The 22520-nt window shown below is 41.9% G+C and overlaps 1 protein-coding gene across 3 annotated transcripts; it reads right to left on the reverse strand.

The window, feature by feature from the left end:
• Positions 1–694: 694 nt before the first annotated feature.
• On the reverse strand, positions 695–21471 carry rgs17 (regulator of G protein signaling 17). 3 transcript variants are annotated; one of them, XM_085799641.1, is made up of 6 exons: positions 21296–21471; positions 17539–17928; positions 10826–10956; positions 6384–6458; positions 6032–6263; positions 695–4304 (listed from the first exon to the last, which is right to left on the reverse strand). In XM_085799641.1, exons 2-6 carry the CDS (start codon positions 17539–17541, stop codon positions 4116–4118), a joined length of 630 nt encoding a protein of 209 aa, XP_085655767.1. In that variant the 5' UTR covers positions 17542–17928; positions 21296–21471; the 3' UTR covers positions 695–4115. The 3 variants fall into 3 exon arrangements, with proteins under 3 accessions (XP_085655767.1, XP_085655768.1, XP_085655766.1); XM_085799642.1 differs by having other exon boundaries at positions 2808–4304; positions 17755–17928; XM_085799640.1 differs by lacking the exons at positions 17539–17928; positions 21296–21471 and adding an exon at positions 14944–15072 and having other exon boundaries at positions 2808–4304.
• Positions 21472–22520: the final 1049 nt, after the last annotated feature.

Raw genomic sequence — 22520 nt, forward strand, 5'->3', positions numbered from 1 at the left:
AATCTAGTTCAGCTCAACACAATTAAAAACAAACATACATACAAACAAAAAATAATAATAATGTTGACTAGGCCAAGCTTTCTTTAACCCCTCTGGTCATATACATAGTCATTTTTCTGTGCACATTTTTGTTTACAGTGTTAGGCTTCAAGTAGATCTAAAAACAACTTGTACATTGACAACTAGATGTGAAATAAATTAACCAACATGAGAGGTAGTGAAAAGCCTACAGAGACGTTTGTTGTTGTTGTTGATTTTTTTGTTGTTGTTTTTTTTTTACAAAGGAAAAAAAAAAATTAAACGTGTCAGTAAGGCCAAAACTTCGCCAACCTCCTCCGACCCATCAGGACACTTCAGCTCTCAACCTCTTCTGTTGTTCAACAAAAACCACAGCCACATTTTTTGAAAACCCGCTCACTTGGAACCCATGGAAATTTAAAGACCCCCCCCAAAAAAAAAGAACAAACAAGAAAAGAAAGAAAAATCGAAACTCTGCGATGACACTACATCACTTCACATCATCATCATCATCATTGCTTGGCTTGTAAAATCCACATGTGAAATGCAGTTATTAAAAATAAACAACCGTGTACTTTTCCCACTGTGTAAAAGTCACAATAAATTAAGAGGAAAGGACGTTAAGCAGGAAACCTGGGCTTCTGCTGTGCCTGTCCTCCCTGTAAAACACTCCCAGTTTTTAACTCACGACTGTCTGTTAGCACTGGGCAGAGACCGGCGCCAGCCTGAAACCTGCTGGCTTCTCTGCTCGCACTGGGGAAAACTCGGCTCCCCGCTGTTACGAGTATTTAATAAGGTACACACATCTCACAATTTTTTTTCTTTTTTTATAAATGTAAACTTGGTTTAATTGCACCATAATTTCATTATCTGGTTCTTGGTGAAACATTCTCGTGTAATTACTGTATAGACTCAGCGACAAGGAAACATAGCTGTACTGTGCAGAGGAGGGATTTGTCTGCGAGAGAGCTTCATGAGTGACAGGCATTCTTCTACTGACTGAGAAAAGTTACAGAGTCGTCTAAATACAAACGTCTAAAATGTTCATGTTTCCTGTGGATGATAAAACTCGCTCCAAGGAATGAGAGTGAAAATTGATCCTTTAGTATCAGAATTAGTTATTAACTCTGGACTCCTCTGCTTCTGATCGACTGGGCGCATGCATGCACAGCTCTTCGTTAAAGCAGCTAAGCAATATCAATCAAGCCCTTATGGATATTAATGTAGTCTGCATGTGAGTACTGTATTGCCAAAGATTAAATATAGGATTATTTTCAATAAGGAACATTGCAAAACTGTTGGGTGAATATTGGTTCAGACTTGCCTTCTTGACTTTACAGTGTCAATTTCACTGGTTTTTAACGAATACGTCACGACAGAAAATGCTTGTAGAAACATGTCAGCTTGGTTTTGAACTGGCTGGTTCGTCTAGTCACCGCAAGTGAAAATAAATCTGGAGGAAAACCCAAAAAAATCTCCAAATCCAATGCACTCCATGCTTTAGAAAATGCTTTTGTCTTTTAAAGATACATTTCCTCCAGTACAAACTCGCGAGTGTGAACTAGAAGCAGGTGGCTCTTCTGACAATTCAAAACCAACCTGACATTGTGGGACACAGCTTCAAATAGACTCCAATCTATTATCACTAACTACATCCAATTGCACTTCAATAGTCTTCTAGAAATCCTGCATTGTCTACTCTTAAACTGAATCTAGACCAAACTTGGCACGTGAACTTCAGGTAGTTAAAGGAGGTGGCAACATGGATGCCTACATTTATCAGTGAGGAGTGGCACTGTTTTCATTGACACTTTTAAGACTGCACTAACCACCAAACCAAGACTTCAGCTATCCACCATGAGACATGATGAATACAACTTGGAGGCCCGGCTGATTTAAAAAAATAGCATATACTGCACTCATGCACTTTCTACTGCACGTCCACAGGCCAGGAACAAATTCATGTTCAAATGTTCACATCATTAAAAACAGAATGTCCTTTTTATATACTAAAAATGTTAATGGGACATTTGGCAAGACCCCCTTAAAGTTTAAGGGTTTTTTTTTTTTCAAAATCTTTTTTTTTTTGTTAAGTGTGTAACTGAACCATACACACACATAACCATTATCATTGCATGCTGTCAAAGTCAGATTAGAAAAAACAGACCAGAGTGCGCGAGGGGCTGGCAGTGGGATGGAGGGTTAGCATGGCTAGCGCAAGCATGCTAACTGCTTGCCTTCAGCATGCTGAGACCTAGGCTAGCATGTTAGCATTGTTACACCAACCCTTTTCACTAGCTCTGGTTAAAAAAAAGGGGGGAAAAAATCTGTGTCTCTTAAGAGGGCAGCTGTTAAATGATGGACTACCATAACACTCTCCCGACTTCATCTGCTGGAGAAACAAGGCATGCACCAGCCTGGCGACAAGTCACATCTAATTATCTCTTCACAGCATCTTTGACATCAAGTTTGGCACCTGGTTCACGTATCTGCAGCGAGATACCGGACGTCCGACTCCAGGGGACTGTCATATACTGTAGCTTCTACAGCGAAAGCCTTACAGACAAAGGCCAGGGCTCAGTAACCCTTTCAGTTACATCAGTGCCTGCAGGATCTGTGTGTGTTCTCCGAGCAGAACCAGCTCTCCATAATACTCTATCGCACGGTGCACCACTGCAAAGTTAACCCTCTTTTTCTGCTCAAGAATTTCAAAATGTAGATGACTATTTGGAGTCAATGTGGGTTGTTTTTCTTTTCTTTTTTTTTCTCCAGCGGTGTATGTGTGTGTGTTTTTGTTTTTTTTACCCCCACATTGGGCACCTGTGCTTGTCAGGCTGTGATGGTCTGAGTTGGAGGGAGGAGGAGGAAGGAGGGAGGAAACAGAGGAAGGAGGGAAGGGGGAAACAAAGATGGGAGGTAGGGATCGTTGGACAAACTGTGGTTGCTTTGCTTTCCAGAAAAACTCCAGCAGCGCTTGTGCTGCCTTTTCTTACATGTAAAGGCATTGTGATTTTTCTCAGTGGAGAGATTTTTTGTCTAAAGTTCATGAGTAATAATAATAATACATGTAGCTGCCCAACCACAATTCTAGCCCTTACTTCTCCCGGTTAAAGAATCCTAAAGGAAAGTGCTTGGACGGACGGATGGACACATGGATGGACAAGTGGATGGATGGATGGATGGATGGATGGATGGATGGATGGATGGATGGACGGGTAGGTGCTGCTGCCTTTGCTGCAGAAGCCATCAAATCTCCTCAATAAAAAAACTGCAGTAAGCTTAAAATTGGCAGAAGTGTACTTTTTCCCTTCACTGAACATAGACAGCCGGACAGAGAGACAGGTCCCTCCGTCATAATACATCTCAATATTCAAAAAACGGTTGCAGTCCGCGGCTTACATCGTCAAGCTACTGTAGAGAGAGAGAGTTACATGCAGAGCCAGTGCTTCTACTGGTTAAACGGGGGCACGAACGGCCCCCAACTCCCCACCAACAACTAGGTGTCATGTTTGCACAGTAAAGAAATTAAAAACAGAATTAAAAACACATCTGAGGAATGGGACAGAATTAGAACAACAAAATAATATGAAAGAGAATGAGTAAAGAGAGAGAGAGAACATCGGAGTAAGGGTAGAAAGCATGAGGTCTAAATATTACAGTACAGGAACAGTTGGCTTGTCCTTTTTGTCTCTCTCTTTCTCTCTCTCTTTCTGTCCCCACTGCCTGAGGAGTCCTTGTCCACAGGTTACCAACAGCTGGCCATCTGATTGGCCGCCTCAACCAACAGCTGACATGCGGGTTGGCCAGTCAACCGCAACAAACAGCACAAATTGCTAGCAAAACAATCACTGGCCAGCATTAATGGTCTTAAATGGACCAATTAACCAACCAGCAAAGGCCGACCTGGCTCCAGTGGAGTTATAAATTGCTTAAAAAATATAAATAAAAAAACAACCAGCTATCTCGGATGTCATTCAGTCTTTTCAATCAAAAAAGAGATTTTTTCCAAACCCGACTTCTGGCACCATAGTAGTATTTGAAGTTTAAGTAGTAGTCTCGTTGGTGTACGATGGCAATGGGGGAGTGGGCGGACGGGTCTAGGTGTCGAGGCAGGTGCGCCTCCTGTTGGCCAGGAGGTCTCTGTAAACGGAGGAGTTGAGGAAACGGGGGAAGGAGTCGCGGTGCATCAGGGTGTAGATCTGGAGCTGGGCCTCCTCGTACATCAGGTTGCTGGGCTCGGCCAGGGTCTGGTTGATTCCTTCTCTGACCCGCGAGTCCAGACTCACCTGAAGGTAAAGAAAACAAATCCCACTCAACTGATGATGATAAAATAAAATCAGCGTATTGCCAGTGGCTTTATTATGACCTCACACGGGCAACAATCTGACCTGATGGTGGCTCTGAATGGAAAAACCATGGGATTGGGACAGTGATTTGAATTCAGCCTGGTGAGGATATCAATGTCTACAACATTTTACACAAAACTTCAAAAGCCAAGCTCAAGACCATTAATGTATTTCAACCCAAAGTGACTGACTGACTGTCCCTAAAGCTAATATAGCTGCTAATATAAGTATGCCTATTGATTTGTCTTGATTTCAGTGTGTTCTGTGGTGTTTAAAGGGATAGTTCAACATTTTGGCAAATTGGCCCATTGCCATGATCGCTATAGTCACAGCAGTACGTTTGTTACCTTTAATTATCGGTGCAAGCTATTTTTAGAACGGCGGAGCAGAGCGGCAGGCTGCTCAGAGCTACCAGGGGTAGACAATAAGGGAAATTTGCCACTGGCCCGGAGGGCCAGTGGCTTTTGAAGATCACTGGCCCCACCATTCTAACCACTGGCCCAGGACAATAGGTATCGATCCCCATATTAACGAAAAACAACATATCCCAGCCAATTCCTGCGGTCTCGCCATCGAGGCTGGAACTTTCTGATACCATTACTAGTCAATTTCCAACATTCTTGATACTTATTCAATACCACGATCTTGTAGTTTCTTGAGATTTTGGGGGATTATTTTGTTATATGTATTTTAGTGATTATGTATGAGTTGGTATATTTGTGTTTAATTTTTGTATGTTGTTATTTATTTGAGTCTGAGGATTTATATCCTGTATCAGATATTTTTCATTCAATTTCATTAAATAAGGTCAAAAAAAGTGCTTTTAAATTCATCAGGCTACTTTATTTAATAAATAAATAACTGTTTGAGACGATTTGACAGTTATCATTTCAAACCACAGGGATTTAATGTGAAATTAGATTTATTTATTTACTTGTTATATTTTTTTCAAGGCATTATTTTCACTGGCCCCACCGGGCCAGTGTTTGGAGCGTTCTGGTGGCCCTGACGGTTTGAAAAGTACGTCCGGGCCACCGGGCCATTTATATTGTCGACCCCTGGCTACGCTATGGAGGTTCATGGGATTTCTTGGTTTCCCTCATCAAACTCATCAAATACACAATCCAAAAACTCCAAAACGCTCTCGTGGACGAGTTGTGACCTGCACATTCACCACGCTATGAGATAATAATGGAATGTTATGAAATGGAGCCGTATTCAAGGTAAATACAGTCTGCTTGCTGAAAAACTGTCTCTGAAGGTAACATCAGGGACAGTGCATGAGCGGTTTTGCATGAATTTACCTCTAAAACAACTCTGTCTGGTAACGTTCTGTTATTATCTCATAGCGTGGTGAATGTGCAGGTCACAACTTGTCCACCAGAGCGTTTTGGAGTTGTTTGATTGTGTATTTGATGAGTTTGATGAGGGAAACCAAGAAATTCCATTATCCTCCATAGCGTAGCTCTGAGCAGCTCGCCGTTCTAAAAATAGCTTACACCGACAAATAAAGGTAACGAACCTACTACTATAACTATAGCGATTATGGCAATGCCAAAATGTTGAACTATCCCTTTAAGGAGGAAACTGATTCTAAATACTTCTGTGAGCTTTAATTTTTGTCCGCTGACTCACTTTTGATGAACTGACACAAGTGCATTTGATACCTCTTTGGGTGATAATATGGACACGTAGTCTTCGTATATGATCCTGGCCTTTTCATCCACCACGCCGGGGTTCGTCTCCTTCTTCAGCTCCTCGCATGCCAGCCAGAAAAGCAGGTTGTCCTCGCTGTACTCTGAGCGCAGGAACTCGCGGAAGACCTCCCGGCCCTCCAGAGAGCGCAGCATCATCTCAAAGCTCCGCGCCCAAGACAGCACCTCGTCTAGACTGGGGTGTCTGCAGTTGGACATGCAGACAAAACAGAATAAACAAAGATGCACGTCGTAGGTGTCTGGGACCGATGCAGACACGCAAACACGCAATCACACCGACACATGTATCTAAGACTGGACTTACTGTTCTTCTGCAGCTTCAATACTGTCCATCTTGGTGCAGGTCTGGCGTTCACTCCTCTCCAGCCTGTCTTCGTTCCTGGATTGGAGATAAAATAAATGCTAAATTTGATGTGTTTAAGCTTTTCAAAAATATTGTAGTATTTCTACATCGACTTAGGTTTAATCCTGCAAGAGGTCATTTTCCTCAATACATCTCTTCCTTCTTCCCATTCGTTGTTAACATCTCAGAAAATAACTTAATTTCTCCTCCGACTAGGAATGTCCAGAGCCAGTGTGAAATAATAATAGCCCCTCCTTCATTAACATTTTATGGATAATGCAATAAATCCATTAAAAAGAGAATAATACACGGATTAATCAATAATAATCACTAGCTGGAGTCCTGTATCGTATTTCCAGTAAGACTTTAAGCCTTAAGCTAAATTTGCACTGTGCAGCTGCACATAGTAGAAATGTATAGACAGGGGGATATACACTATAAATATAGGCTCAGGATGTGAACAGGAAGGCTGTAATACATGAGATCAAAGAAATTCCCCAAAAATTAGAGTAGCAAACCTTTTGTGTTTGGGCTGTAAATTGATCAAATACCTCATCACAATTAATCACATGAGTGTCAAAGGTAAAGTCGCAAATTAATCGCACATTTTTATCATCTAAAATTTTCCTTGAAAAGATATTTTTCAAGTGTTTAATAATGGACAAATATTCAGCTTTAAATGTCCTTTATTATACATTAAATGGATATTTCAACATTTTGGCAAATTGGCCCATTGCCATAACCCCTATAGTTTTAGGAGTAGGTTCCTTTATTTGTCGGTGCAAGCTATTTTTAGAACGGCGGAGCAGAGCCGCAAGCTGCTCAGCGCTATTCTATGGAGGCTAAAGGGATTTCTTGGTTTCCCTCATCAAACTCATCTAATATACAGTACAATCCAACAACTCCAAAACGCTCTCGTGGACAAGTTGTGACCTGCACATTCACCACGCTATGAGATAATAACGGAACGTTACAAGACAGAGTTGTTTTCAAGGTAAATGCGTAACCGAAACTACATTTCAGACACGGCTGCTGGTGAAGTGATTTCAAAACCAAGTAGTTCTGAGTATTTGCTTCATGTGTCATAATGTTAGGTAATTATACGTTATTATCTCATAGCATGGTGAATGTGCAGGTCACAACTTGTCCATGAGCATGTTTTGGAGTTTTTGGATTGTGTATTTAGTTGAATGAGGGAAACATGGAAACACCGTGCAGCTCGCAGGCACCGACACTTCAAGGAAACAAACCTTAACCCTATAAGGGATTATGGCAATGGACAAACTTGCCAAAATGTTGAAATATCCCTTTAACCAAAACCAATGACAACCCTGAACGCTAACTGTTGGCAGAGACAGTTTAGCTTGCAACTGTGATTCAGTTGATTTATTTCCAGCAAAGTGAGTCAAACAATAACCAATATAACAGAACGTGTGTTAATCATATACCAAGAAAATTGTGGTATTAAAAGAAATTTACATTCATGTTATTAAACTTTGACTCCCCTATTTAAAAAAAAAAAAAAAAGTTACATCTGCTTACTGAATTTTTTTCTTATTTTGTTGCACATTCACAGCCATGCATTTCTTCTCTAAAAGCTGTGGCCATCTATCTAATCAAAAATCACTGGTCTTTTTTTCAGGCTCTTCAATTACCGGATATGTGCAGCCTTTCGCTGGGTTGAGCTCAGTGATGTTTATGATCACTTTCTTCTTTAATGATCAACAGATCAAGAACATAATAAAAGCGACAGCTATAGCAGCAGCAGCAGCAGCTCCGCTCTCGTTCAGCTAATCGCACTGAGAAGCATCAGTGCGGCGAGCTTCGACCGACGAAAATAATCTCCAGTAATCGTTGTCACATATTCAAAGTTGATAAAACAAAAATATGGCTTCAGTGAAAGCCGTTCTGTAAACACTCGAAACACACATGGTAGCCTCTCTGTCTATCGCAGCTCAGTCACACTTGCTGAGTCCACAATGCAACACACACTGAGCTGTCTATTTTTGTCCCACCATGGAGGATCTCTCCTTCCTCTTGCTGTCTCTTGTCAAAGTCCCCATTGTGCGGCAGTAATGGGCTAAGCTAGCCACAGCCCCCGGGCGCCCTCACAATACAGCTAAATATACAGGCTGTTCTTCACAGCTGTTTTGCATGTGATGTGTGGATGGAAATAGAAGGCACCCCAACCAGATAAGGGCCTTGTGTGAGGGCGGGTGAGGAGGGGGTTGGAGGGGGTGGGGGGGTGGGGGTGTAACACTTTTCGTACACATTTACCCTCAGTCTCTGAAACTTCACCTCAGCGGCTCCTGTGATTCACACACTCCCACAGATATCTGCCATTTGACTGCGCATTCAGTGATTTACATTTAACTTGCACAAAGGTCTCGGCTGTGCAACATAAACTTGCGCTGAAAAGGCTCATTATACCCCCCTTTGCCCCAAACACACACATACACACACACACACAGAGCCTTCAACACTTAAATAAATAAACTTATAGAGTTACTGAAGACAATTTTCCAGGCCGACACCGGCATTTGATCGCAAAACGCACGGCGGCGGCACAGGGCACTCACTACGGGCCCGGTCCACAAGCTGCCACCACTTCAGATGAAGTGGCGTGAAAGAAGCAGCACATTCACCATTCACTGCCTGCAAACAATGATTCATTCACTCCTCTCTCCGGGCAAGAGTGCAGCCACAGTGAGGCAACTGTAGGAGCTGCACAGCAGTTACCGGTTTTGGTGCCTTGCTCAGGGGCAATGTGGTGGCACTTAAGTCTGTGTGCAAGTTTCTGACCTATAGTGCAAGCTCCAAGAATTAGGATACCGACACATTTTATGGTGTTGGGCTGTGTGCTCTTTGATTTGAGAATGTAATAAAGAGGTAAGGGTTAAACTGAATTTGTATTATCAATTATTCTTCACATCACAGGACTGAGAAAATCAGCAGATACTCTGGGGAAGCTGGACCTGAACATATTATGACTCCTGATCCACTTGGCTCAAACTACAATGATGAAGAGTATGGTATCGTCTAACTAATCACACACTGAGCTGTAATAATCTGAATACAGCAATGTGACATAAAGCAGGGAAAAACCCGCCTTGCATTATGTTTTTTTTTTTTTCCCCCCCACAGCATGAACCCTTTAAATAACAACTGGCTCCAGTCTGGATGACCATCATGCCTTACTAACAGGATTTAATCTTTAATGGTTTCAAAGCTCTGGCCTTTACTGTGTATGTAGCATCCTACCCATCTCATCTTCCCCATAGTAAGAAGACCAGCTTTCCTTGAACTCATGCTGGTCCTAAATCCAAAGATAAGTCATCAATTTACACCAAAAATTAATTCATATTCAAGAGACTGTATGTTTCGACCGCTGCATAAAGTGGTATTATTATTGTAAGCATAATTAGAACTTAAAACAAACGACAAGGTCCAGCACAGTGTGTGCTGTGTTTCTTTGTTCAGGGAACTCCCAGACTTCCTCATCTGAACTGTGGAAGCCCTTTGAGGCATATTTGTGATTTTGGTCTGTGTAAATCAAAATGAGTTGACTTAAGACCAGCCTTCATAATTGTCCAAGTCTGTTAAAATATGAGTTGGTTTGCAGAACGGTTTAATGGCTGCCAGGCTGGATCAGTGTGAAGTGTGGGCTGAATCTCTAGGGAGTTCGGCTGCATCAGTCTAATATCACAGATTAAGCAACAGGATTAAGGGCAGGGCCAGCTGCTTGTTGTTTCAGGTACTGGGAGATTTTCTCTTGTTTGGTGCCACAATTAACACCATTTTAAAAATATCCAGCTGTAAAGTGAGTGCTAAGATCCACGGCCTATGTATAGCATAGCATAGCATAGCATAGCATAGCATAGCATAGCATAGCATAGCATAGCATACTGTAGCATAGCATAGCATACATATAGGTATAGTTTTGTAGCATAGCATAGCATAGGATGTTTAGAAGAGTACATTACATCAAACTATACTATAGTAAAATACAGTATAGTATTAATATCAATTTAGAATAGTATGGTATAACACAGTACTGCCAGGTGTAGTATAGTATACTAAACTACAATATTGTACTACTATGCAGTGTAGTATTGGTATAAGTAAAGTGCTGTATAGTACAATATGATATAGTAAAGTACAGTATAGTATTAATATTTTATTACTAGTATAGAATCGTATAACTATTAGTATAGCATGATATAGTACAGTATTGGCATAGTATAGTACAGTAAGATTATTAGTATTTATTTTAGTATAATCTTTTAGTATAGTGTAGTATAGAACAGTATAACACATTACAGTACATTGTATCACAGTTTAATATAGTATAGTGCAGTACCATATAGCACAGTACAGTACAGTGGGCTATAGTAAGTTCTTACCAGAGACACTTGCAGCAGCCACACCAGCAGAGGCAGCAGGTGTTGGGTCGGGGCTGTCCAGGGGCCTGGGGTGGGGCCTCGATGTGTGCCGCCTGCCTTTTTCTCATCTCCACTCCACTCACACTCCGGGGCTTCACAGTGGACACACACACGCACACACACACACACACGCAGGGAAAATAAACGCAGTTAAATACACTTCTAATGAGTAATAATACAGCTGAGAGAGCTGTTACACATTTGGTCCCGGTGTTTTACTTTTGGCTCACCAGCGATATATCTTATTAGAGGAGGTAAAAAAAAAAATAAAAAAAAGAGAGACTCTGCGTGTGTGTGTGTGTGTGTAAGAGAGATGAAGTGAGAGAGAGCACTCAAGCAGGACAGAGAGGATTCCCTTCCTTGTACGGTACGAGGGTTTCTGGCTTTAAGCCCAGTCTCGGCTTTGATGGCCACTGCACATACATTACAATGGGCACAGACGGAGACGGGGAAAACAAGGTCTGCACATCACGTTCACGGACTGAGATCATGTGCAATTAATACACAAATTAATACACACACACACACACAGCTGGCTCTTTCTACCTTCATCCTGTCCGGCCTCAGAAATGTGCAACATCCTCTGCACAGACAGGAGACGAGATTTAATCAGTGATTACACCACAAAAAGTTAAATAATGTAGTGCCTCTTTTACACAGTGACCCTGTGGTCACATGAATGTGCTGCTGTTGGCGGATGGTGCGTCATTCCATCGCAGATACATGCATCTCACATCAAAGCATTAGCAGAAACCGCTGCACTATTTTCTGCCAAAGCTTTGATGTGGCCTTGTGAAGTCTGCTCTTTAAAGACGGAGACACGCATTTAAAATGTACAGTATGCGCTGGTAGCAATCGCAGCTAGCTTGGCCGTGACGCTGCAAGCAAACCGCATGTTTACTCTACATAATGACAACGCTGATGTTTTGACAGCTATCGTGGTTCCCGAGCTCACAGCCTTGGCTTAGCGCTGCATGCTAACATTCACCAATTCAACACAACACAACGTACACCCAAAGCTGATCGGATTAGTTTGCAGGTCGCGGTAAAAATGTAACACGTTGATGATGTTACATGAAAAGTTCATAAATCATCACCAAAGATACCACAATTCATCTCGACTTGATTCATCCAATAAAACGTTTCACTTGCAACGATTCAAATTCAAGTTTCAAGCCACCAAAGTGGTGGACGAACCAGTCAAAACTGTTTCTATAGAGACATCCTCCTAAACCTGGTTAACACTGGATTGTTGAGTCTTCTCAAATATGATGTTTGACTCTAGGCCTGCAGGATATCAGAAAAATGTGCGATGTGCGATGACACTGTTCAATATTGCGATGATGATATGAATGGTGATAAATAAGCAAATACTCAAGTGTGCATATTAACCATCAGAGGTGGGTAGTAAGGCAATACATTTACATTTACTTGAGTAACTTTTTGGATAAACTGTACTTGTTAGAGTAGTTTTAATGCAGCATACTTTTTACTTTTACTTGAGTATATTTGTGAAGAAGAAGTGGTACTATTACTCCGTTACTTTGAGCTACATTCTGGACGCTACTCGTAAGTTGTATGTAAGTTATTGTGGCTGAATTTGCCTTCATTTATGTGACTTTGTAAAGAGTTAATTTATTGTCTCAGTTGTTAAAGGGATAGTTCAACATTTTGGCAAATTGGCCCATTGCCATAATCGCTATAGTCATAGCAGTAGGTTCATTACCTTTAATTGTAGGTGTAAGCTATTTTCAGTACGGCGGAGCGCAGCAGCTGGCTGCTCAGAGCTACGCTATGGAGGCTAACGGAATTTCTTGGTTTCCCTCATTAAACTCATCAAATTCAACATCCCAAAACTCCACAGCGCTTTTGTAGACAAGTTGTGACCTGCACAACCACCACGCTATGAGATAATGACGGAACGATACGAAACGGAGCCGTTTTCGAGGTAAATACAGGGTAAATACGGAGACTGCTTGCTGAAAAACTGTCCCTGAACGCAACGCGCATCAGCGGTTTTGTATGAATTTACCTCTAAAACGGCTCCGTTTCGTATCGTTCCGTCATTATCTCATAGCGTGGTGGTTGTGCAGCTCACAACTTGTCTACAAAAGCGCTGTGGAGTTTTGGGATGTTGAATTTGATGAGTTTAATGAGGGAAACCAAGAAATTCCGTTAGCCTCCATAGCGTAGCTCTGAGCAGCCTGCTGCTGCGCTCCGCCGTAGGGAAAATAGCTTACACCTACAATTAAAGGTAATGAACCTACTGCTATGACTATAGCGATTATGGCAATGGGCCAATTTGCCAAAATGTTGAACTATCCCTTTAAGTGTTGTTCTTTGGCAATATCTGAATTTGCTTATTGCTATTATATGTTTGCGTATTTGATTGCAGTCATGCGCTGATTATTAAACGAATAAAAAAGAGGTTACTCAGCAGTTACTCAGTAGTTGAGTACGGTAGTACTTTCTTGCTCTTTCTCAAGTTAATATTTGGATGGGTACTTTTTACTCTTACTTGAGTAATAACATTCTAGAGTAACAATACTCTTACTTGAGTAATTGTTTTGGCTACTCTACCCACCTTTGTTAACCGTACAGTTCCTGTCTTTCTGAAAACGACTCAATATACTCTAGTACATATGCCAGGTCTGTGGTGGCGCTGTAACACTGCCACACAAATACATCAAAAACAAGAGGAAGTGGAAATCCTGCGCACTGTAAACAAACTTCAAACATTATAATTCGACTAAACATGAGAAGTTGCGGCAGACCAAATATGCCAATTGATGCTGCGTGGACACGGAAGTCTGCTGCTGTTTTTATGTTATGTCTAGCGGTATGACGTATACGAGTGTGAAGACAGAGCACCTGTGAATAAAACGTACTTATCTTACTCCATTTTGTTGTAAACTGTAAAGATTTTTGACAACTAAACAATAAAAGATAGGGGAGGAGATGTTTTTCTGGGGCATTTTTACTGTATTGCTTGAAATCCTCTTCACACCCTGCTTGCAACGAACCAATTAATCAAATGAAGTTCCTGCAGTGGAAACACCCCTAGTGGCACGTCATGGAAGTGAATGAAACTTTGTATCTGCAACTAATGCAACCAAACAGACTCGACTAACTTTGAAACATCGTCTCAGTTGCTGCAACTAATTCATCTGCAGTTTATAGTCTTGATTGTTTCATGAATCAGTTCGACAACAAATGTTAGTACACAATGGAAAAACAACCACTGTAAGGCGTCTCAAGTTACTTTATCTCAGATTTTGAATTGAACAACCAAAAGTAATTAAATTAAATTAAATTCCATTATCAAAGTGTAATTAAATAGCTTTTCAATTCATCGGCCAACTGCTGCAGCTCTAAATCTCACTGTCACCATTTTTAATGGGACTATTTTTTACCTAGAAATTGTCTTGTCAGTTTGGGTATTATTATTTCACAGCTAAAATTAACACGCACAAAACTATTATTGTTTTATACAATCTCACTTTTAACTTGGACCCTTGTAAAATTTCAACAAACTGAGTCAGTTATTCAGACCAAGTGGAGTTTACTGTACCCAAGCAACTAACTCTGGTTTAACCCAGACAGCTAACTCTGTCTGCGGACATCGCCTGGGGTTTTCCTCGGCCTTTACAGAGTCTCTGAAGGTCAGCGCACCAGTAGCCTCAGACTGGCAGGTAGGAAGGATGCGGGGAGCCACTTTAACATCACACAGAGAGCTATTATTGTGCAAATAAAGTGCTCTTCTATCACTAATTTACAAAATACTCCTCTCTGACAACTTATTTGAATACCCAAGAGTGTAGTAGAGCTACTTTTCCTCTTCCTCCAGCTGATGGGCTGGGAAAACCCGTATCCAGCTGTGTAGTAAGCTTAAACTCGAAGAGATAGGTGGATGCGATGTCAGAACTACTTTTACTTCCGCTGTCTCCAAACAAAGAACACACAAAGTCCACTTGACAATTTGTAGCACTCCAGCTTCACTTTGCCTAAAGATACAGAGTGAGAAATGGACTAATCAGCTACAGTCAGTCTTGTTTAATCAATGAAAACAGAACTCTTACCTCTAACGTCATGGTTCAAATTAAATTCCACATTAAAAACGCTTCAAAAAATCCAAATAAATGAATATAACCGAGCTCCGGTACCAACAGAGGAGCCTTCTCTGTCTTCTCTCTCCTCCCCTCTACTCTGCAAACAGACATGCAATTCACGCCGATGACGATACGCAGCAGGTAAGGCCGAGAGGACCTGCCTGATATGCAAATCTTGTCACCTGACCAGTGGAGTGGCCATCAGTTATTCAGCGGCACAGGCGGCGTCCGTGGAAAAACAGGCCGGCTTGATGCAAACGACGGCGAGGCTACAGCTTTGTTCTGAAGCCGGAGAAGGAGGGCGCTTTGACAGGACATGCAAATACGGAGTGGAAATACAAATACAATGAGATGAGAAGGGTAAAAAAAAAAAAAAAAAGGGAGAGCGACGAGATATGTCATTTAAGCTGAGGTTTCAATACGTCCTGATGATGATTTCCTCTCACGGTCTCCTCATTCTTTCAGGAGCAAGACATCAATTTAATTGCTCAAGGAAGTAAAATGTAAACGGCCAAAATACAGAACATCAAATCAGCCAAAAACAACTCGGTGCACTCATTCGATCAACCAGCTCTACTATGAGGCCTTCACCTTCCTTCACGACAGGTTTATTGACCCGGAGATGAGATGTAAATCATATGAAGAGCAGCTGCACAAGTAATTACCCAATCGAAGTTTGGGACCTGGCCAATCATCATGTAATTAGTAATTATTTGGTTTATATTGACTTGGATAATGAGGGTGTAATTTTCTTAGGATTTTTAAATGTTTTTTTTCCTGCATAATGTTGAATTAAATGTTAAGTTGCTCCGTTTAATGGCGGATATAAACTTCTTTTTTTACCCTAGCCACAACGAAATACTAATTTGAATAGGGAAAAAAAGGCTCCAACTGGTTACAATAAACCGCAGTTATCAGTGAGTGAGTGTGAAGCTGAACACAGCGTCCTGTCAGTCTTAATCAAACTGGTTGGAGAGGAAGAACTAGTTTATTGGAATATAACTCGACTTTTTGTGGCACAGAAAGAAGCTTGTTTCGCTTTAACCAAGCTAATTAAATACAAAGTTTCCCAACTACTGGGCAGAAAAAAAAAAAAAAACAATTTGGCAACAACTGCTGCAAATCACAAACTGTGGTCTTTCACATTAGAAAGCTGGGTGGAACAGTCATTCATAACTCCCACTTGTAGACATTGTAGTCATTCATGCACAGCAACAGGTTATGTCAATGAGAGCTCTGACTAAGCAGGACTCCTGGTCAATGAGTAATAACAGCCCCGGGAAAGAGTGGATCAGGCTTTTTGGTGGAAGTTTTTCTACCCAAACTTTCCCCGACTCATATTTTACCAGAAAAACACACCAAAAAAAAAAACCTGTCTGTGTCTTGGCGTCACTCCCTCAAAAGAAAATATACTGCAGGACCTGGAAAGTTTTTACTTTCTTGTTTTATGAGTTCAAACTTCTTCTTTTTTTTATCATTCTATCATCACACAGTACTTCTACCAACTTGTTTGTCTCATCTGCATTACTTCATATCAGCTTGATCTGAGTAAATGGCCTGGGCCGCCCATTCTAGGCAGCAGCAAACACAGGAAATTGTAGAAATATACTTGAATTTTATTCATATCCCAATCCCAAAATCACAAGTTTGCCTCAAAGGTTTTTACAATCTTTTTTTTTTTTTACTCTGTGCCTTAAACCATCCGGCTGATGAAATTAAATAACCGAAGCCTCAAAGGTGTTTTTCAACTTAATAATAATGATAAAAGCCTATTTATTGCACATTGATTCTCTTGTTTGAGTAAACGTACTGCTAAAAGTGGTTCACACTACTGAAAATGTTACATAAATAAAACTCAAGAATCAGAATTTATGAGTTTTGTTTGTTGTGCAGTACAAATTATTAATGAGAGGACCACTGTGAGAACACAGTAGACGCACTGTGACATTCAGCAGATACAAAGCTCCCAGACAGTTTGGGTTTTGCTCTGATGCAGCATCTTTCTGAGCCGTGAGGAGACTAATCCAGTCTGATCAATGGAAACTGACGTAAATGGACTTCAGCTATAAGAGCGCGGGTGATTTTAGCAAACAGGAATATTTGAATTCATGTGTAAAATAATGAATTTTATGTAAAATTTTGCAACGGTGCAATATTATTAGGCCAGGAAGTGACAACGTAACTTAAAGGTCCACTTACTGGCATTTGCGTCCTCAACCAAAATAGTTTGCGTAGTTGTTATGGAAATGCTATAAAGTTGTCATAGAGACACAGAAAATCTCCATGACAATTGTGCCAACTCTACTGCTAAAAAAGACGGCGGCTGAAAGGTCTGGTGAGATCGATTTTTAGTCTTGATAATTTCCGCCATTTTTAAAATAAACTAAAACATATGTCCTGATAATATATACGTAATATAATAATCATTATTATTATTGTCTCTCACATCAACAAGTTTGTCCATTTTAAGGCAAAAAAAATCTAAGTATCTACGTATCAACGTAAGATAATAGTGAGAACAATAAGCAACAGAGGCGATGAAGGGGGCGCTGGGGAGGAACTTACCATGAATTAATGAGTTCCTAAAAACAGGTCAGACAGAGCAGTCATGGCATGAGGTAATAGGTTGCTGGACGATAGCAGGCTGGTTGACGGAGTGACTGACTGGCGGACTGTCTGAGCGTCTGTTTGGCTAACCGACTGACTGTTTGGCTTGATGGAGACGCGGCACAAGGCAAGGAGGTTGCTTTCACCACAAAGAAGAGGAGTTACTGGTCTCACCATCCCTGACCGACTGGCACAGAAAGGGACACGAGAGCCGAGGCGAAGTGGAACTACTTCCTCTCCTTGCTTCCTTATTTCACTCGCTCCTTTTGGTCCTTCTTCTTCTTCCTCCTCGGCTTCCTTGGATCATTTATGGACTTGAGAGTGAAGGGAGCAGTTCAAGTACAGCATCTGAAAAACACACACAAACACACACACACAGAAAAACCAAACCCAGGGTTTATTATCAAAAATCACTTATCGAATTATCTTCAATGCGGAAATGTACCCGACATTCTGTCATCATCTATCGAGTACAATCTGTACCTCGGGCCTGATTTGGAGGCTGATCGCAGTTTTGAGGCTTGATACGTCCAATGTATCAATTCAATATTTCTGCTAATGCTAATATATTACTTGTGTGAGCAGAACTGTGGCGAACGTATGGATTAAATGCGACAATTTGGAACTAGAGTATGAACATATCGGTGCCCTCTAGTGCACGCACAAGGTAATGGACAACACTGTTTTAGAGCTGAGGCAAGGCAAGGCAATTTTATTTGTATAGCCCGTTTTTACAAACAGTTTGTCTCAAAGGGCTTTACATAGCATCATAACAACATCCTCTACCCTTAGACCCTCACATCGACTGAGGAAAAACTCTATGGAAAACCCTTTTAACAGGGAAAAATCGGAGAAACCTCAGGGTGAGCAACAGAGGAGAGATCCCTCCTGCTACGTTTATGAATCAAGTCAATTAACTGTCGATCATTTTGATCAACGCTGCTGCTTTTAAATCGCTCACCACTGGTCAGAAAATTATGATTTGGTGCTCTATGTTTTCTATCATTAAAAACTGAGCCTCATTTAGATTTTGGTGAAGTTATTTTTCAAGCTTCTGGAAAACTAACAGGACATTATTCAAGACCAAACATAAAATAGATAGGAAAAGTAACTAATTGATGGTTAATCAATACTTTATGTGTTTCTAAACTACTTTGAACACATTTCTGTGCAGCAGCTACTTGATAGGGATCAACCGACAATTATGTCGACGATCATATATCGGTGATAAGTTAAAGGATGTGGTCAAAATACGGCGACACCAGCCGAGATCAGGAAGTGAATCAGGAAATGAAGCAGATGCAGCAGATGATCGATGATGCACTCGGCTGAAACACTCGCCGTGAAAAAGGACTAAAGCCGATCACTGGTGACACAAACTAACACTCCATCACAGTCAGATGGCATTTACTGGATTTCACATGCAGCCACCAACAACCCACCACACCCCCCACAACCCCCCTCCTCCTCCTCCTCCCCATATGACACAACATGCTTTCTCAATACTGTTCTGCAGCGAAACCGTTTCCTCAGCCGAGGGAAGTGTCGACCGACGCTCATGCCAGTTGAAACTGGTTTGCAGACAAAAGTTTCTTGTATGTTAAAAGTCTCTGAAGAATGATCATTTTCCTAGCTGTGTGCAAAGATGAGGCTTTTGTGTTGGACTTGTGAGATCTTCAGCGGCCTGTTCCCAAGAGGAATAAGACAGAAAACCAGTAACTTTAGTAACAGTTTAGTTTCCTAAAAGAAGATTAAGACTTATAAAAGTGTTGGGGGGCAGCAACCTCATAATGGAACTGAAATAATCATTTGATTAATCGACTTAGAAATTGACAGGAAGTTTATTGTTTCAAACAATAATTTTCACTATTGGCAGCCTGGTAGTTCAGAGACCACTCATCAATAAATCAAGAAGACAACAACAGCAACAAAAAATTGATAATGAAAGCTGATCATTATTTGCAGCCATGGGATGAATCTGAATCAGTTTGGACAGTTTTTGACAAGTAAACAATAAAACCGCTAAATCATGTCACTGCTGATTATAACAGTATCCATAACACATCACAACAGTCCACCAGAGGAAGAAGCTCTGCAGCCATGTTGTTAACCCTGTCGTGCAGTTTATCTATGAGAACAATCACTCTTTATGTCTTCGGGGATCATCTAAGTGCTGGATGACTCGGCCTCTGTAGACTGTTGAGTTTTTCGCTGCAGCACGTCCACACACAGCACCAGGCAAAACGTTTCAGGCACTTTTTTTTTTTTTTTTTAGACGTTTCGCCTCAGCTTCCATCATCATCATCATCATCAACATAACACGAAAAACCAAATTCATTCTGTGCGGCGTGACAGCAACCGACCCCCCAAACATACAGCCAGGCAGCCATAGAGACATAAAGAACTATTTTCAGCGATAAGAGAGAGAACAAGGAGTCCTGCAACAGATGGCGTGGCCCCCACAGAGCCCTGATCACAACCTCAGTCTGGGATCACATGGAGAGACAGAAGACACTGAGACACACAGCCTATAACCCACACATAACAGGATCAGCTGTGTTGTCTGCAACTTCTCCAAGATGCTGGGAGGGAGGGAGCCGCCTACCTGAAAGTACAACCTCCATTTAATAACAAAAAACAGTGCACAGGTGAACTGGTGCTGATTTAAAGCCACAATGATTTGATTTAGGTTTTTTTTTTAATCATTAGCACAGTGCATCATGTTAAATATCTCTATTTTACCAATAATAACATTAACCTCCTATGCTGCTGCTCCTCTGAATCAAGGAGTGAAAAAGATGAATGGGATGAATCAGGAAGTCAGCCAGGATGTAGTGGCAACATAACCTGGGCTCCTCTGACTCAACACAGACACACACACACACACACCCATTGGAAACTGGTGCTGGTGGTGGGTGCTGCTGCTCCTCAGCTCTGTGCAACGAGACGACGTGATTTACGTTTCAGTGCATGACATTAAGTGAATAAAGGGGGTTTTACAATAATAAGTCAATGCGGTAGCAATAAAAAATAAAAAATAAAAAACGAACCGGGAAGTGAGGAAGTTGACAAGACAGTTTTATGGTGTCGCTGCAGCACTTGGATCTGTAGCATCTGCCCGAAGGCCCGTGCATATCTTCAGTTCAGATAAGGAGTAGGCAGTGCTCATCGGACCCTGCTCTTTCTCTCTCTGTGTCTCTCTTTCCTTCTCCCTCTGTGCACTAGCTGAGCTGGCTAACTACTGCTGCTGCTGGGGCTGGGTGTTTTTAATACATGGTGGTTCCTCCTCCTCCTCCTCCTTGCTCTTGCTGCTGCTGCCCGGACCATCTGAGCCGAGCCGAGCCGAGCCGAGCCGAGCCGCTGCAGCTCGGAGCAGCCGCCGCGGAGAGGAGAGGAGAGAGAGGAGATCCCCGTCTCCCCTCTCCCCGGAGACTAGTGTCCGCACCGATTTTTTTTCCCCCCACACACAAATCAAACACCACCCACTTTCTTCTTGCTAGCATTAGCCGACAAGCCCGAGATCCGCTATCTTTTCCTCTCTCTGTCTCCCTCAGCAGCAGCAGCAGCAGCAGCAGCAGCAGCAGCGAGAGGAGGCGGCGGCAGCAGCTGAGCAGCAGCAGCAGCAGCAGCAGCAGCAGCAGCTAACGCCGTGCTAACGTCAGCTAGCCCGCTCCGTGTGTGTGGAGCCATTAGCGCAGAATAATCAGCATCTTACCCCCTTTGTGTCGGGCTGTCAGTGTCCTAGGGTGATAGGTGTGAAAACGAGATGTCCCGATGCTTATTTAACGACATCGTAAATGGGAATCCTGTGGTGTTATGTCCATCGCCGCTGTTTTTCTGCCATCCGCCCCACTTCAGCACCGAACGCCGCCGAGCCCCTGGATGCACTGCGCATGCGCGGTGCTGCTGCTGCTGCTGTAGCTGCTGCTGCTGTTGCTGCTGCTGCTGCTGCTGCTGTAGCTGCTGCTGCTGCTGCTGTTGCTGCTGCTCTGTGGCTGCAGTCGGAAGAAGAAGATGCACTGCTGAGGCTCCACATATACAGTCTATAATGCACACGGACACAGGGTCACATTACAACCCTCCTGTGCAGCAGCAGCAACAACAACCACCGCCGCCATCACCCCAGCTCTGAAAATACCCACTGCAGCATTGACTAAGTCCAAAATCATATGTCCAACACAAAATCTATAGGTTATCACCAAATATCGTCTCACTTTAAGTTCCTAATAAAGTTTGCACGACCACTGCTCACACTAGAGAACATAAATCCTGTGCTCATAACCCCATAAAGAACAAAAATGCTTCTATAACTATTAAATAGTCATACATGTTTTATCATTACAGCATATTAGGCCTTTTGTCTGAGTCTGATACCAGAGTCAAATCACATGTCATATTGTATTGTTTCTTAATATACAGCCTCTTGCTGCAGGCTATTAAGTTGTTGAAAAATAGGCCTATGTCTGTTTACTATGGGTTTCTAACTTTTTTGTTGGACACTTCTGAGTCAGCTGAAAATGTGAAATAAAGATGAAGTTTAAATAGGCAACCTTTTATCCCCAATCCCCCCTCCCCTTTTTTTTCTTTTTTTACTTTGGGCAAGCAGAGCTGTTAATGGCTGTTTGAGTTCAGTCACAGCTGCAGGAAAAGTGATGAAGAATTCAATGAGAAACTCAGGCAGCTGAAGGTCTACGACCCATTTGTCCAAGGATGCCTTGAATGTGTCATGACTGCTCGTACTCGTTTCCATCCATCCACCAGTAGCCTATCTCTGCAATATATCACCAGAGATCTGTGTGCACAAGTTGAAACTGAGACTTTATTGTAGGCTACTTTTCCATCACCTGCTTGTTCATGTTTCATCTCTGCAGCTAAAATCTCATCTGATCACATTTTATCACTGTGAATTTCACTCAGTCTGCAGGAAGACCATGAAGCAG

Source organism: Trachurus japonicus, chromosome 15 (genome assembly GCF_045865225.1).
Source record: "Trachurus japonicus isolate A0001 chromosome 15, Traja_1.0".
NCBI classification, from domain to species: Eukaryota; Metazoa; Chordata; class Actinopteri; order Carangiformes; family Carangidae; genus Trachurus; species Trachurus japonicus.